The sequence below is a fragment of the Natator depressus genome, chromosome 7 (assembly GCF_965152275.1).
Source record: "Natator depressus isolate rNatDep1 chromosome 7, rNatDep2.hap1, whole genome shotgun sequence".
NCBI classification, from domain to species: Eukaryota; Metazoa; Chordata; order Testudines; family Cheloniidae; genus Natator; species Natator depressus.
Window position 1 is genome coordinate 43,092,236 of NC_134240.1, and position 13,551 is coordinate 43,105,786.

General features: G+C 44.8%; 1 protein-coding gene across 2 annotated transcripts in view; it reads right to left on the reverse strand.

Moving 5' to 3' along the window:
• Positions 1–3,661, reverse strand: part of NISCH (nischarin) — a 61,639-nt gene extending 57,978 nt beyond the window's left edge. Inside the window, exon 1 of one of the 2 annotated variants that reach the window (XR_012640248.1) lies at positions 3,435–3,661. Coding sequence is in view for 1 of the 2 variants with exons in the window: in XM_074958266.1 (XP_074814367.1) it covers positions 3,435–3,521 (87 nt within the window). In the remaining variant the exon portion in view is untranslated. The remainder of the gene's footprint in view (positions 1–3,434) is intronic. The other variant, XM_074958266.1, reaches the window with a different exon arrangement.
• Positions 3,662–13,551: the final 9,890 nt, after the last annotated feature.

A 13,551-nucleotide genomic window follows, 5' to 3' on the forward strand; every position in this document is an offset into this window, starting at 1 on the left:
TTCCATTTTACAGAAGGAGAAACTGGGATTTGCCCGAAATCTGGGGCAGAGGTGTGCAGATCACCAACAACTTCCAAATTTCAGACCCATAATATAACCACAAAACCATATTTCCTCCCTAATAAAGCTACAAGTAGATAAAAACTCTCTATCAATACAAGAAGCTGCAATAATTTCCTTTAAAAAAATCAAGAAAAGTATTTAGATTAAAAAACGTTTGCAATTGCCAGGAAATGCAGGAGCACATAACTCAGGGGCAATGAACCAGGTGTGTTGGGGAAACAAATGCAGTGCTAGTGGTATGAGAGTCCTTTCTTTAACCAGACAACCTTCAGTGAGTATCTAATAGAAATGGCTTAAGTAGGAAGGACAAAGCTGTGGTATGTCTAAAGCTTAAATTGCAAGCAGAACAATACAAAGGTAGTAAAAGCAAGAGAAAGCCCTGACTCTTCACATTTTCGTTGATAAATGTTTTCAAAGACAAACAGAGACTCAATAGCAAGTTTAGTTTCTTTCAGGTTAGTTTAATCCTTCTTTCCATTCCTCAGCACCTGTAACAATTTCAGTGGTAATTGCCAACATCTGTTTAAGCCACCTAGAACTGTTGTCTTACCCCTGATATTTTACAGGACAAAGCTGTTACAAAGATACAGGCATTAAAATGGCTCTTTAAATTTTTCCAGTCTCTGTGACCTTCTTGAATTCAATAGTCTCATGGAGTGGAAGAAAATAAGAAGCAATAAGCTAAAGCAATCTGATTCTTTTAAAACATAAAATAGAAGTTCATGCAGAAAATTCAAAGCGGAGGTGGACTTTTACCTTATTTCCCCCTTAACTTAAACGTTTAAGTTAATTCAGCATTTTTAATACAGGTGCGCCTTATTAAAACCCAGGACCAGGCCTTGGTTGTTTTTTGTTTGTTTGTCTTTTAAAGGAGAGAATTTAAAAATCACAATATAAATGTTGCTACCACTACCTTTGGATTACTAAAAGTGGAAATTGCAAAAATTCAGTTTGCTGCTAATTTTTTTTTTTTTTTTACATTTTTCTCAGATTGGAAAAAAAACAATTAAGTCATTTCACTTTTGTGTAGGCTCTTTCACTTCCAGGTTCTCAGTGTTGCAATGTTTGAGTTCCAAACACTCAAGACAAGTGTTTATTTTTAAAAAAAATCTGTAGACTTTTAAAAAATGTATAAAAACATTACTATTGGCCTTAGGTTTTATAAAAGCTTGATTTTATAAAAATTTAAATTTTAGGTCAAATCTAAGTTTACAAGTGACTGGCATTAGACTCACTACGTCCCATGCCAGAAAGCTGAAGTCCATCCATGCAGGACTGCCGCTCGGGCCCCAAGCTCCATCACCCAGGACTGATGCCAGAACCTGAGCAACTTAGCTTCACAGTGCCCGCTATGGTGTGGGGCCCCAGGCAATTACCCTTGCTACCCCCTAACACCAGCCCTGGCTTTTATATGCAGAAAAACCATTGTTGTGGCACAGCTGGGCCATGGAATTTTTATAGCATGTTGGGGGGGGGGGGGGCTCAGAGAGAAAAAGGTTGAGAACCCCTGCTGTACAGGGAACACAGTGATTGCTCTTAAACAGCAAACAAATTTGCTTGTCACATCTGACTCATTGCAAAGTGTGGAAAAAATAGGGAGAATAGTCACATTACACATGTTTAAAGGGACAACACCAACCTGAAATCTAGTCAGTCTAAACAAAAAGAAAAGGAGTGCTTGTGGCACCTTAGAGACTAACAAATTAATCTGAGCATAAGCTTTCGTGAGCTACAGCTCACGATGAAGTGAGCTGTAGCTCACGAAAGCTTAAGCTCAGATAAATCTGTTAGTCTCTAAGGTGCCACAAGTACCCCTTTTCTTTTTGTGAATACAGACTAACATGACTGCTACTCTGAAATCAGTCTAAACAGTTACAGAATTTCAGGCACAACATCTGTCTGAGTCCTCCTGCCAATTCCTGGTTCTACACACTTGCCTATTTAAAAACTGTGTGAAGGTTCACAGATTCTGGAACTAGAGATTCTGGGGATGCTACCACACCCACTGGCTTGAAACAGTTTCTATCATATACAGAGTTTACAGTTTGGTTCAATGACTCTCAGCACCCTCACTATATAAATTGTTCCAGCACCCCTGTTCACAGAGGTAACATGAAAAAAGACAGGGTTTTTTTCAAAAATTTCAGCTACAGTAAGCTTAGATGTACTTGTAACAATAGTAGGTAAAAAAATTTCAGAAAGAGCCATTTTTAAGTTGACTGTGTCCCTTTAAATTTTCTAAGCATTTTCAGAGCACTTCATTCTGTGGGCAGAATGAAATTTGTGCAATCATACTGATGGATTCAGTGAGAAGAGATTGTTCTAATCACAGTAAACTAGCCTAGGAGGAGAACAAATGTTTAGTTATAGACAGAGTAATTTAATGGACATATGCTATATAAAATAGTTCCTTGGTCTGTTTTTCAGGAAGAAGCTGTTTAAAATAAAAAAAAGTAATTGCACAATTCCTATATACACAGTTTAGAAACAGAATTTGCGTGCTTTTAAATTCCTTCTCCAAGTTGTTGTTTAAGTAAACTCAGAAATGTCTGCTGAGAATTTTAACCCCCCCCCAAATCGTCTGATTTTCCCCAAGAAAGCTCTCAAAACTTTTCACCTAGAAGACAGGTTTAAAGTGTTTTCATTATGTCAACCATTAAAATATTTAATTTAGTCTAGGTTTAAAAGCGATCTTCCCTTACTGACAAATTCTCAGAGCAAACAGATGCTAAGAACATGATAGCCACTCATACAAATCCTGCCAAACTAAAAGGCACTGCTTTGCTCCACAGGGCTAGATTTTCAAATGAGCTCCTGGGCCAGATTTCCAAGGGCTCAGCACCAGCAATTGGGGCCAGATTTTTAAGAGTGCTCGTCCATTAGGAGCAAGGCTCATTCTCCAATGTACTGGGTGCTTTTGAAAATCTGGCCCCAAGAGTGGGGACTGGGCACTTTTGAAAATTCTGCCCTTCCGTTCCCGAGGACAGCCGAGGGAGGAGTGAAATGAGGAGGCTACCCAAACTGGCCGCATCGCTATTCAAAGCCAGCACTCAGACAACTCCCTTCCTTACTCCGCGAGGAGACCCTGAGCTAAGTACTAGTGCACTGGGGGTTGTCCTGCTCCCCTCTCACCGGCCCCATCTCACCCATGGGACCCGGGGGCAACCTACTCCCCTCCCTGCCTCCCACGATCCCATTCCACCCCATGCATGGGATGGCACCCTCGGCTGGTCCCACTCCCGGCCCTCCAGCGTTACCCCCACACCGGCCCCCGGGGGGCGGCCCCCGGCCCTCCAGCGTTACCCCCCACACCGGCCCTCCAGCGTTACCCCCCACACCGGCCCCCGGGGGCGGCCCCATTAACCCCTCACCGTGTAGCTCTCCAGCAGCTCGGAGCCGAGTATCCGGGCCTCCTTGGGCGGCTCCTCACCTTCCTCCCCGGCCCCCACCGCCTCCATCCCTCGTCCCGCGGGGCGGCTGGCTGGCCGGGCTCCGGCTGCGCGGCGCTCACTCGGCCGCTCTCCTCCGCCTGGCCCCGGCAGCAGCGCCGCCTCCCCCAGCACCAACTGCCGCCGCCATGTTTGTTTGTATCCCGCTCTGTCTCTTCCCTCCCACCCCCCGGCCGCCCCCAAGGCAGCTGCCCGCCCCAACCACAGCAACTTTATTGGGAGCCTGCGCCGCCGACTGGCACACGTGAGGGGCGGGGCTTACGACCAGGCTGAGTCTGAGGCAACGCTGGGGGCTGGGACGTAGCACTGGGGGGCGGAGCCTGATGCTCAAGAGGCGGGGCCTTCCATTTGGGGGCAGTGCTATGGCTCAAGGGGAGGGGCATGCAGTTTAGGGGCGGGGCTATGGATCAGGCCAGGGTAGGGTTACCTGATGTCCCAATTTTATAGGGACAGTCCCGATTTTTGGGTCTTCTTCTTATATAGGCTCCTATTACTCCCCATCCTCTGTCCTGATTTTTCACACTTGCTGTCTGGTCACCCTAAGCCAGGAGGGTTACTCATGTAAGCAGAGTCAGGATGAGCTCCACCCTGATATCTGGTGGTGAGATGTGGCAAGTTGTGGAAAAGAACTTCAGGGGCTGATCTCATTTGCATAGGCACACCCACCCCGCCTAGCAAGAGCCGATAGCTGCCCAAATGGTCACTTTGGTTGCTGTGGGATTCCCCAGTGTCTCTGTTATGGGGCAGGAAGAATAAATTGTTATTACCCTGATTATGGGAACTGTGCTTGGAACTGTACTGGGCCTTTTGTTATGCTGGAGGGACTCGCCATCAACTAAGTAGCACTCGCTAGGCAAGGGACATGGGTTCCAAAACTCTGTGAATTGAGAGAGGTGGGGGACAGGTATTTATACTTGGTGGCATGGGTTCCCTGGTGAGGGCCTTACATGCTAGTTGCACTTCCTTCTCTCTCTACTGTGGAGTATCAGAGCTAATGTTGATTCCATTAGAAGTCTAATTACAGGCTGCTGAGCTGAATTCACTTTGGGCTAATGGTGTACCAGCACTGAGGCTACCCTACTTTACAAGCTGCGATCACAAAAGAGCTAAAAACTGATTAAGAGCTGAAATCATTGAGTGTTGTGTTAAGTAGTGGGGGAGCCTGAAGATATATTGTGGAGCAGTTTGTGGGACAGCTGGACCCGCTGGTGGAGCAGTTTATGGGGCAGCCGGAGCTGTTTGTGGGATGCCGAGCGGAGCACTTCATGGGACGGCAGGAGCTGCTTGTGAGACGCGGAGCAGTTCGTGGACCGGCTGGTGGAGTAGTTCATGGGATGGTGGGAGCTGCTTGTGGGACGTGGAGCAATTTGTGGACTGGCTGGTGGAGCGGAGCGGAGCACAGCCCTATGGAGCTGTGGGGCAGTCAGCTTTAGATCATGTAAGGTGCCCCTTACCTCTTCCCCTCCCCTGCCCCCATTTCCACCCAGGTTGGGAGGTAAAACTCTGCAGATAAACTTTCGAACTCTGGGGCCGCCCTGACCAGGGACAGAGACTTTTGGGCCATTGGACTTTTGGGTGATTTTGGGTTGCTGGACTCAAGAACCCAAGGGAAAGGACACACCCCATTTTGCTTGGGGTGGGTTTTTGCTCATGGGTTGTGTTGTGAATCCTGTTGGTGGTGTTTCCCCAACATGATGCCACATTGTTTCTCTCTGTTACTAAAAGTCTTTTTTGCTACACTCAGACTCCGTGCTTGGGAGAGGGGAAGTATTGCCTCTTGGAGGCGCCCAGCAGGGGTGGTATATATTTGTCTCAGGTCACTGGGTGGGGGCTCGAGCCGGTTTTGCATTGTATTATTGGAATGGAACCCCTAGATACTGAACCCGGCCCTTGTTGCTGCCAACTCTGATGGGCAGAAGGGTTACACTCATGCAATACATTCTACCTAGTAAATCATTTTTCCAGGAGCCTTCCTCCAGTGCATACCCTCCCTGGTACATAGGGCTGGAAACAAAAAGAAATATGGTAGAGAATAGTGATATTTGCTGTTGTAATAGCCAGTTGAGGTCTTACTCATCAAACGGTAGCTGCCCTGCCTTTCAGGCAGATGACAGCATAAGAATGTGGTAATGGCATCTTTCACAAGCATCTCAACAGAACAGCTCTGTGAGGAAATCTTGTCCCAGAGTTGCCCCTGCCTGACATGGACAAGCGCTTTAATCTGAAGATTGCCAGAATTAGAATGTTCCAGGGTAGGTGGAAATGGCAATTTAAGCTGAACAGAGAGCGTGGAACAGTTTCTGACTTCAGTGACAACAATGTTAATCCATGGGGCCAGATCTTCAGCTGGTGTAAATTGGCATAACTACTTTGACTTCACTAAAGCCACTTTGTTTACTCCATTTATACCAATAAGGATCTGCCCCATTGACTGCACTGTAGTTACTCCAAAATTACACCAGTGTTACTGATAACAGAATCTAGCCCCAGATGCGATGTTAGAGAAAAAAGAAGAGAATCTAAGGATGCCAGACAAAGAAAGTAAAGGGGCAAATTCTCCCCTCAGTTATACCCACGCAATTTAGGATTGAATTAGGCTCAACTTGATTGAAGTACTGTAAAGAAATAAGGAAATACAAAAAATAGGAGGGAGAGAGAGAAAGAGATGATAGAAGAATTAATTAAAAATAAAATTAGAATTAGGAGTTAATTTAATTCAATTAAGATAAAGACCTGTGGAGAACTATGGAGCAAATTCTGATCTGAGATATGCCCCATGAAGTGGGTGGGGTTGCATGGGGTGTAATTGAAACAAGAATTTGGCCCATATGTAAATAGAACCTTCCAAATCAGTTTCAGAGTAGCAGCCTTGTTAGTCTGTATACGCAAAAAGAAAAGGAGGACTTGTGGCACCTTAGAGACTAACAAATTTATTTGAGCATAAGCTTTCGTGAGCTACAGCTCACTTCCTCGGATGCATTCAGTGGAAAATACAGTGGGGAGATTTATATACACAGAGAACATGAAACAATGGCTAGTACCATACACACTGTAATGAGAGTGATCAGGTAAGGTGAGCTATTATCAGCAGGAGAGCAGGGGAAAAAAACCTTTTGTAGTAATAATCAAGGTGGGCCATTTCCAGCAGTTGACAAGAACATCTGAGGAACGGCGGGGGGGCGGGGGGGTGGAGAATAAACATGGGGAAATAGTTTTACTTTGTGTAATGACCCATCCACTCCCAGTCTTTATTCAAGCCTAAGTTAATTGTATCCAGGTTGCAAATTAATTCCAATTCAGCAGTCTCTCGTTGGAGTCTGTTTTTGAAGTTTTTTTGTTGAAGAATTGTCACTTTTAGATCTGTAATCGAGTGACCAAAGAGATTGAAGTGTTCTCCGACTGGTTTTTGAATGTTATAAGTCTTGACGTCTGATTTGTGTCCATTTATTTTTTTACGTAGAGACTGTCCGGTTTGGCCAATGTACATGGCAGAGGGGCATTGCTGGCACATGATGGCATATATCACATTGGTAGATGTGCAGGTGAACGAGCTTCTGATAGCGTGGCTGGTGTGATTAGGCCCTATGATGATGTCCCCTGAATAGATATGTGGACACAGTTGGCAATGGGCTTTGTTGCAAGGATAGGTTCCTGGGTTTATCTGGCTATGTAGACTATGTAGACTCCCTCCTCAGGCCCTATGCTACCAGCACTCCCAGCTATCTTCGAGACACCACTGACTTCCTGAGGAAACTACAATCCATCGGTGATCTTCCTGAAAACACCATCCTAGCCACTATGGATGTAGAAGACCTCTACACCAACATTCCACACAAAGATGGACAACAAGCCGTCAGGAACAGTATCCCCGATAATGTCACTGCAAACCTGGTGGCTGAACTTTGTGACTTTGTCCTCACCCATAACTATTTCACATTTGGGGACAATGTATACCTTCAAATCAGCGGCACTGCTATGGGTACCTGCATGGCCCCTCAGTATGCCAACATTTTTATAGCTGACTTAGAACAACGCTTCCTCAGCTCTCGTCCCCTAATGCCCCTACTCTACTTGCGCTACATTGATGACATCTTCACCACCTGGATGCATGGAAAAGAAGCCCTTGAGGAATTCCACCATGATTTCAACAATTTCCATCCCACCATCAACCTCAGCCTGGACCAGTCCACACAAGAGATCCACTTCCTGGACACTACGATGCAAATAAGCGATGGTCACATAAACACCACCCTTTACCGGAAACCTACTGACCACGATGCCTACCTACATGCCTCCAGCTTTCATCCAGACCACACCACACGATCCATTGTCTACAGACAAGCTCTGTGATACAACCACATTTGCTCCAACCCCTCAGACAGAGACAAACACCTACAAGATCTCTATCAAGCATTCTTACAACTACAATACCCACCTGCTGAAGTGAAGAAACAGATTGACAGAGCCAGAAGAGTACCCAGAAGTTACCTACTACAGGACAGGCCCAACAAATAAAATAACAGAACGCCACTAGCCATCACCTTCAGCCCCCAACTAAAACCCCTCCAACGCATCATCAAGGATCTACAACCTATCCTGAAGGACGACACATCACTCTCACAAATCTTGGGAGACAGGCCAGTCCTTGCCTACAGACAGCCCCCCAACCTGAAGCAAATACTCACCAGCAACCACACACCACACAACAGAACCACTAACCCAGGAACCTATCCTTGCAACAAAGCCCGTTGCTAACTGTGTCCACATATCTATTCAGGGGACATCATCATAGGGCCTAATCACATCAGCCATGCTATCAGAGGCTCGTTCACCAGCACATCTACCAATGTGATATATGCCATCATGTGCCAGCAATGCCCCTCTGCCATGTACATTGGCCAAACCGGATAGTCTCTACGTAAAAGAATAAATGGACACAAATCAGACGTCAAGACGTATAACATTCAAAAACCAGTCGGAGAACACTTCAATCTCTTTGGTCACTCGATTACACACCTAAAAGTGACAATTCTTCAACAAAAAAACTTCAAAAACAGACTCCAACGAGAGACTGCTGAATTGGAATTAATTTGCAACCTGGATACAATTAACTTAGGCTTGAATAAAGACTGGGAGTGGATGGGTCATACACAAAGTAAAACTATTTCCCCATGTTTATTCTCCACCCCCCCGCCCCCTCGCCGTTCCTCAGATGTTCTTGTCAACTGCTGGAAATGGCCCACCTTGATTATTACTACAAAAGGTTTTTTTCCCCTGCTCTCCTGCTGATAATAGCTCACCTTACCTGATCACTCTCATTACAGTGTGTATGGTACTAGCCATTGTTTCATGTTCTCTGTGTATATAAATCTCCCCACTGTATTTTCCACTGAATGCATCCGAGGAAGTGAGCTGTAGCTCACGAAAGCTTATGCTCAAATAAATTTGTTAGTCTCTAAGGTGCCACAAGTCCTCCTTTTCTTTTTCCAAATCAGTGTAGAGGACAGTTTAAATTCTGCCATTGCTTACACTATGCTTTGTAAGTGAGGGTAGAATTTGTCCCAATATTTTATGATTAATAGTATCTAGCTCTTATATATCACTTTTCATCAGTAGAATTCAAAGTGCTTTACAAAGGAGTTATCATTATCCCCCTTTACATTATGTAACACTTTTTATCCATAGACCTCAAAGCAGTTTACAATGGAGGTATCATTAGTCCCATTTTACAGATGGGAAAACTGAATCACAGAGTAAGTGTTGAGAGTCTGTGTCTTGAGAACAGGTAGGAGCACCTTGGGACTGGACAGTAAATAAGCAGGAAAAGTCTTCCACCAAGGGCAAATGCCAGCTTGATATATGCATGCTTTTTTTATTCTTTCCTGAGCGTGGGAGCGCTGGCCTTCTTTCCCCCAGCTTTGTGACCTCAAAGGGGATAGTGCCTGTGAGAAGACAAAAACCTAAGCTGAATACATTCCGGGAAGAAGGTCTTCTGCCATCACCACAGTGTCTGCAGGATCTGCTGCTAAGCACTGTGTCATAATGAGGGAAGTATTTTTAGAGAGCAATTTTAATTAAGATCCCTCTGAATGTTCCATCTTCTTAGGTAAATAACAATTTGCTGTACTGGCATGTTTGTCTTCTTGTCTCATCCTGTTCTCCTGTTCCTAATTAATTCTCAACGGTGCGTGGGTGGCAGGATTAGCATATGCAGTCAGCGTCCCATCAGCCATTTCTCCTATCACTGTTTAAGGAAGCATTACACAAAAATGTCATGCTTGGAAAAGAGATGACTAAGGGGGGACATGATAAATGTCTATAAAATCATGACTGGTGTTGAGAAAGTGAATCAGCAAGTACTTTATTTACCGCTTTACATAACACAAGAACCAGGGGTCAGCTGATGAAATTAAGACAGCAGATTTAAAACAAACGTAAGGAAGTACGTCTTCACACAATGCACAGTCAACCTGTGGAACTCATTGACAGGGATGTTGTGACGGTCAGAAGTATAACTTGGTCAAACAGGAATTAGATAAATTCATAGAGGATCAGACCATCAATGGCTATTAGCCACGCTGGTCAGGGATGCAACCCCATGGTTTGCATGTCCCTAAACCTCTGACTGCCAGAGGCTGGGACTGGACAACAGGGGATGCATCATCTGATGATTGCCCATTCTGTTCATTCCCTCTGAAGCATGTGGCACTGGCCGCTTTGGGAAGACAGGATACTAGGCTAGATGGTCCATTGATCTGATCCTCTGTGGCCATTTTTATGTTCTTATGCAGTTCAGTTACTTTACTAGGCAAACACAGGGTCAGAGTCTGTGTTGATTTAACCTGGGGTTGCACAGGATGTAAATCAGTGCAGAATTTAGTCTATGGAGGATAAAATCACATGACACTACTGCTTTAGTACCAAGAGTGAAATTTCCCTCTCCGTTACACCATTTAATTTCCATTGAAATCAACAGGGTTGAACTGATGTAACAGAGGAAAATTTGACCCTAACTGAGCGTTTAACCTGCTTGAATAAATTCAAGAGTTCACAAAGGCTCTGCTCTTCTTAAGTGCTAGACACCCTTATCTGCAATTGATTTGCAGGGAGAGGAGCACACTCAATATCTTACAGAACGTGCTCAGCCCCTTGCCATATCAAACCCTCCCTTGTGACTAGTGGAAAAAAAAAATCTTTCTTAAGAGCTGAGACTTCCCCTTTTTGATTTCGCTGTTTGTGTAACCAAAGACAGTCATTCTTATAGCCATTCTTAGAGTGTGTGAAGTGGACTATAGCTGCATCAGAAAATGTGTTGAAATCAGTACACAACCCTCCCACCCTCCTCTCTTTAGATGGTTTTGATTAACAGACAAATGAGGTTATGGAAATGACAGTTATTGTACCACAAAGAGCCTGCGGCCCACAAGGTACTGCCTCTCATGATCTCCAGATTAAGTGAATTTCTGCTGTATTGACATTCAGCAGACTGATACTCTGTTTACCCACAGAACAGCCACACTATGGACAAGCAGGAATGTTAGCATCCTCCATGCTGCTCCCTGGGGAATCACATCTAAAGGTTAGAGGGGGATTCAGAAGCAGATGGCATTCGGGGCCCTCCCACAACTGCAAGAGCATGCCCTTTGAAACAATCCCCAGTAACCAGCACTGTATTTTGATTTCCCACAAAAGGAGGGTGATGATCAAAATGGAGAGCAAACAGCCATGGAAGTCAGGAGGAGTTTTGCTTCCAGGACGACAGCAGGATCAGACTATATACTGAAAGCTTTTCTTTACTTGTGTTACTCATAAGCTTCAGATTATTAAAAATGAAAGGATTCACATTTCCCCGTTGCTCCCATTTGTTCAGGTTTTGTGGTTCTTTCTTTCCAGAAAGAAAACTAGTCTGGTTAATTTTACTTCGTGTTTGTAGTCAGTGAACTACAGCATTCTACAGTAATTATGCAAAGCACTGCAATTTACAACACCACAATGATTAGAGACATTACTGTGCTAGTGTTGTCTTTTGAAATAAGGGAAAGCTTTTGAGACTGATTTTCCAAAACAGCAGGTTAGTTTTTAAAGGGACGCTGTCAAATAATTTCATTTTTAAAAAGCGTTTCAAGGAGTTTCAGCTACTACATCTGCTTCTACCCCCTGCAGCTTCTGTAGTTCACGGACTTTTTGTTTCCATCGTTGTAGCACCTCAGCACTTATTTACAATGAACAAACATTGGTGTCTTTGTAACCCCTCCCCAATAGATGGGACTCCTTGAAATGCAGCCCCTTGCTAACACCACCACTTTGGTCCTAGTAACTCACAGAAATCAGGAGGCTGGTTTGAGGAGGAGAAAAAAAATCACCTTTTCTTGGCAGCAAGCAAGAGGCAGGGACAGTGAGGGGGGAAAGATTCTCCCTCCAACTGCCGCGAGGAGGGAGGAGAAAAGAGAAGTTCTCTACTTGAAGCAGTCAAAAGGCAGCTCCCCATCACAGCAATCAGGAGGCAGGGAGGGAAGAGAACTTGATACATATCAGACATCCATTTGCTAAGGACCATACGAAAAAGGGAGACACAGGGCAGGGCCTAGGAATAGGTGGGAATCACAGTGACCCTTTCTGGTCAGCCAGAGCTGGGGAGCTTTGTGACAGGCTTCTAACCAGGTCATGCTCCTGGTCCTTGCGCAAGGATACGGAAGTAACTTTCCCTTCTGGCTAATAGGTTTTGGCCTCTGGGTATAGGGATGTCAGTACATCTTACAAGCCCTTTCCATCAGCCAGTCTAATCAGCCCTTATACTTTCAGAGGAGCATGCTATTTTTTTTTTCTGCAGAATTCCACATAACCAACCAGTGACTGCAGTTTTCATTCAGTGGAGACAAATACTAGTAATGGGCGAGCAGGGATTTTATTCACAGGGGACAGGCACTGTGCTGTTTACAGCAAGGGTTGGTGAGCAGAGAAAGACACCTTCCCTTCTGCCTTCTCAAAACACCATTGACTGAGATGTGTTACAGCTTTCCAACCTCTGCTCACCCTAACTAAATCACTCTTTCGCTTCTCAGAGGGCCTGATCAAAAGCCAAAGCCTTCCAAGGGCTTTGGACCAGGCACTAAAAATACTATGAGGCATCCCACAGGCTTTACATAGGGGAATGACTCATAGTAATCACCTCCCAGAGCGGCAGGAAGTGAGCATGAACTGGGCATCACACTCAGAATAATGCCCACTACAGGTGTGCTTCACAATGGACCTTCAAGGCTGTTGTGGGGTCACAAACAGGCTTACACATTAGCTCCCTGAAATGAGTATGGTATTATTCGGCACAGAATCCTATATTATCTGCCTGGGAAACAAAAATGGATAAAATAACATATCAGATGTGAATAGAACTTTTCTGACAAAGAATTGTTATTGTATAGTATGCTACACTATACGTAACACCCAGATCGAACTACTACTCTGTATTGATTATAAAGCCCCAATGACATTAGCTCAATCAAACTGTGAGTGAGAGAGAAGTGCAGTCGAGAGGTTAGAACAGGGGGACTGGAAGTCATGATTCCGTGGTTTTGTTCCCAGTCCATTGAATGCCCCTGGACAAACTGAGCTCTTTGTGCTTCAGTTTCCCTTAACATAGTGTATTCTTGAAAAGTGGCCATGACTCACAGCCACGAAGCACTTTGCCGTGTGCTGACCTTTGTGTGTCCAAAGCACCGAACCCCTACTAATATGCTACCTACGAAAGGCTAATATGCTCTAAAAAGAAAAAAAAATAACCTTTTTCTTTTAATTTCTTTGTTGGGCTGATGCTGACAAGAGGCCGGCTGTGTGTGGCGAACAGGTGTAACAAGGCTAGCAGGAGCCTGCAGAACAGCTAAAACACAGGCAGCTGCACAATCAGTTTCTCCTCTGCCACTCTGGCAATGTGCATCCATCCTAACCTGGAACGACTACTTCTCACGGGAGTGTTCCTGTGATTATTTGGTCCTTGGCCTCCCTGCAACCACCAGCTAGGCTGCCAATGAATGCTAATTATGAT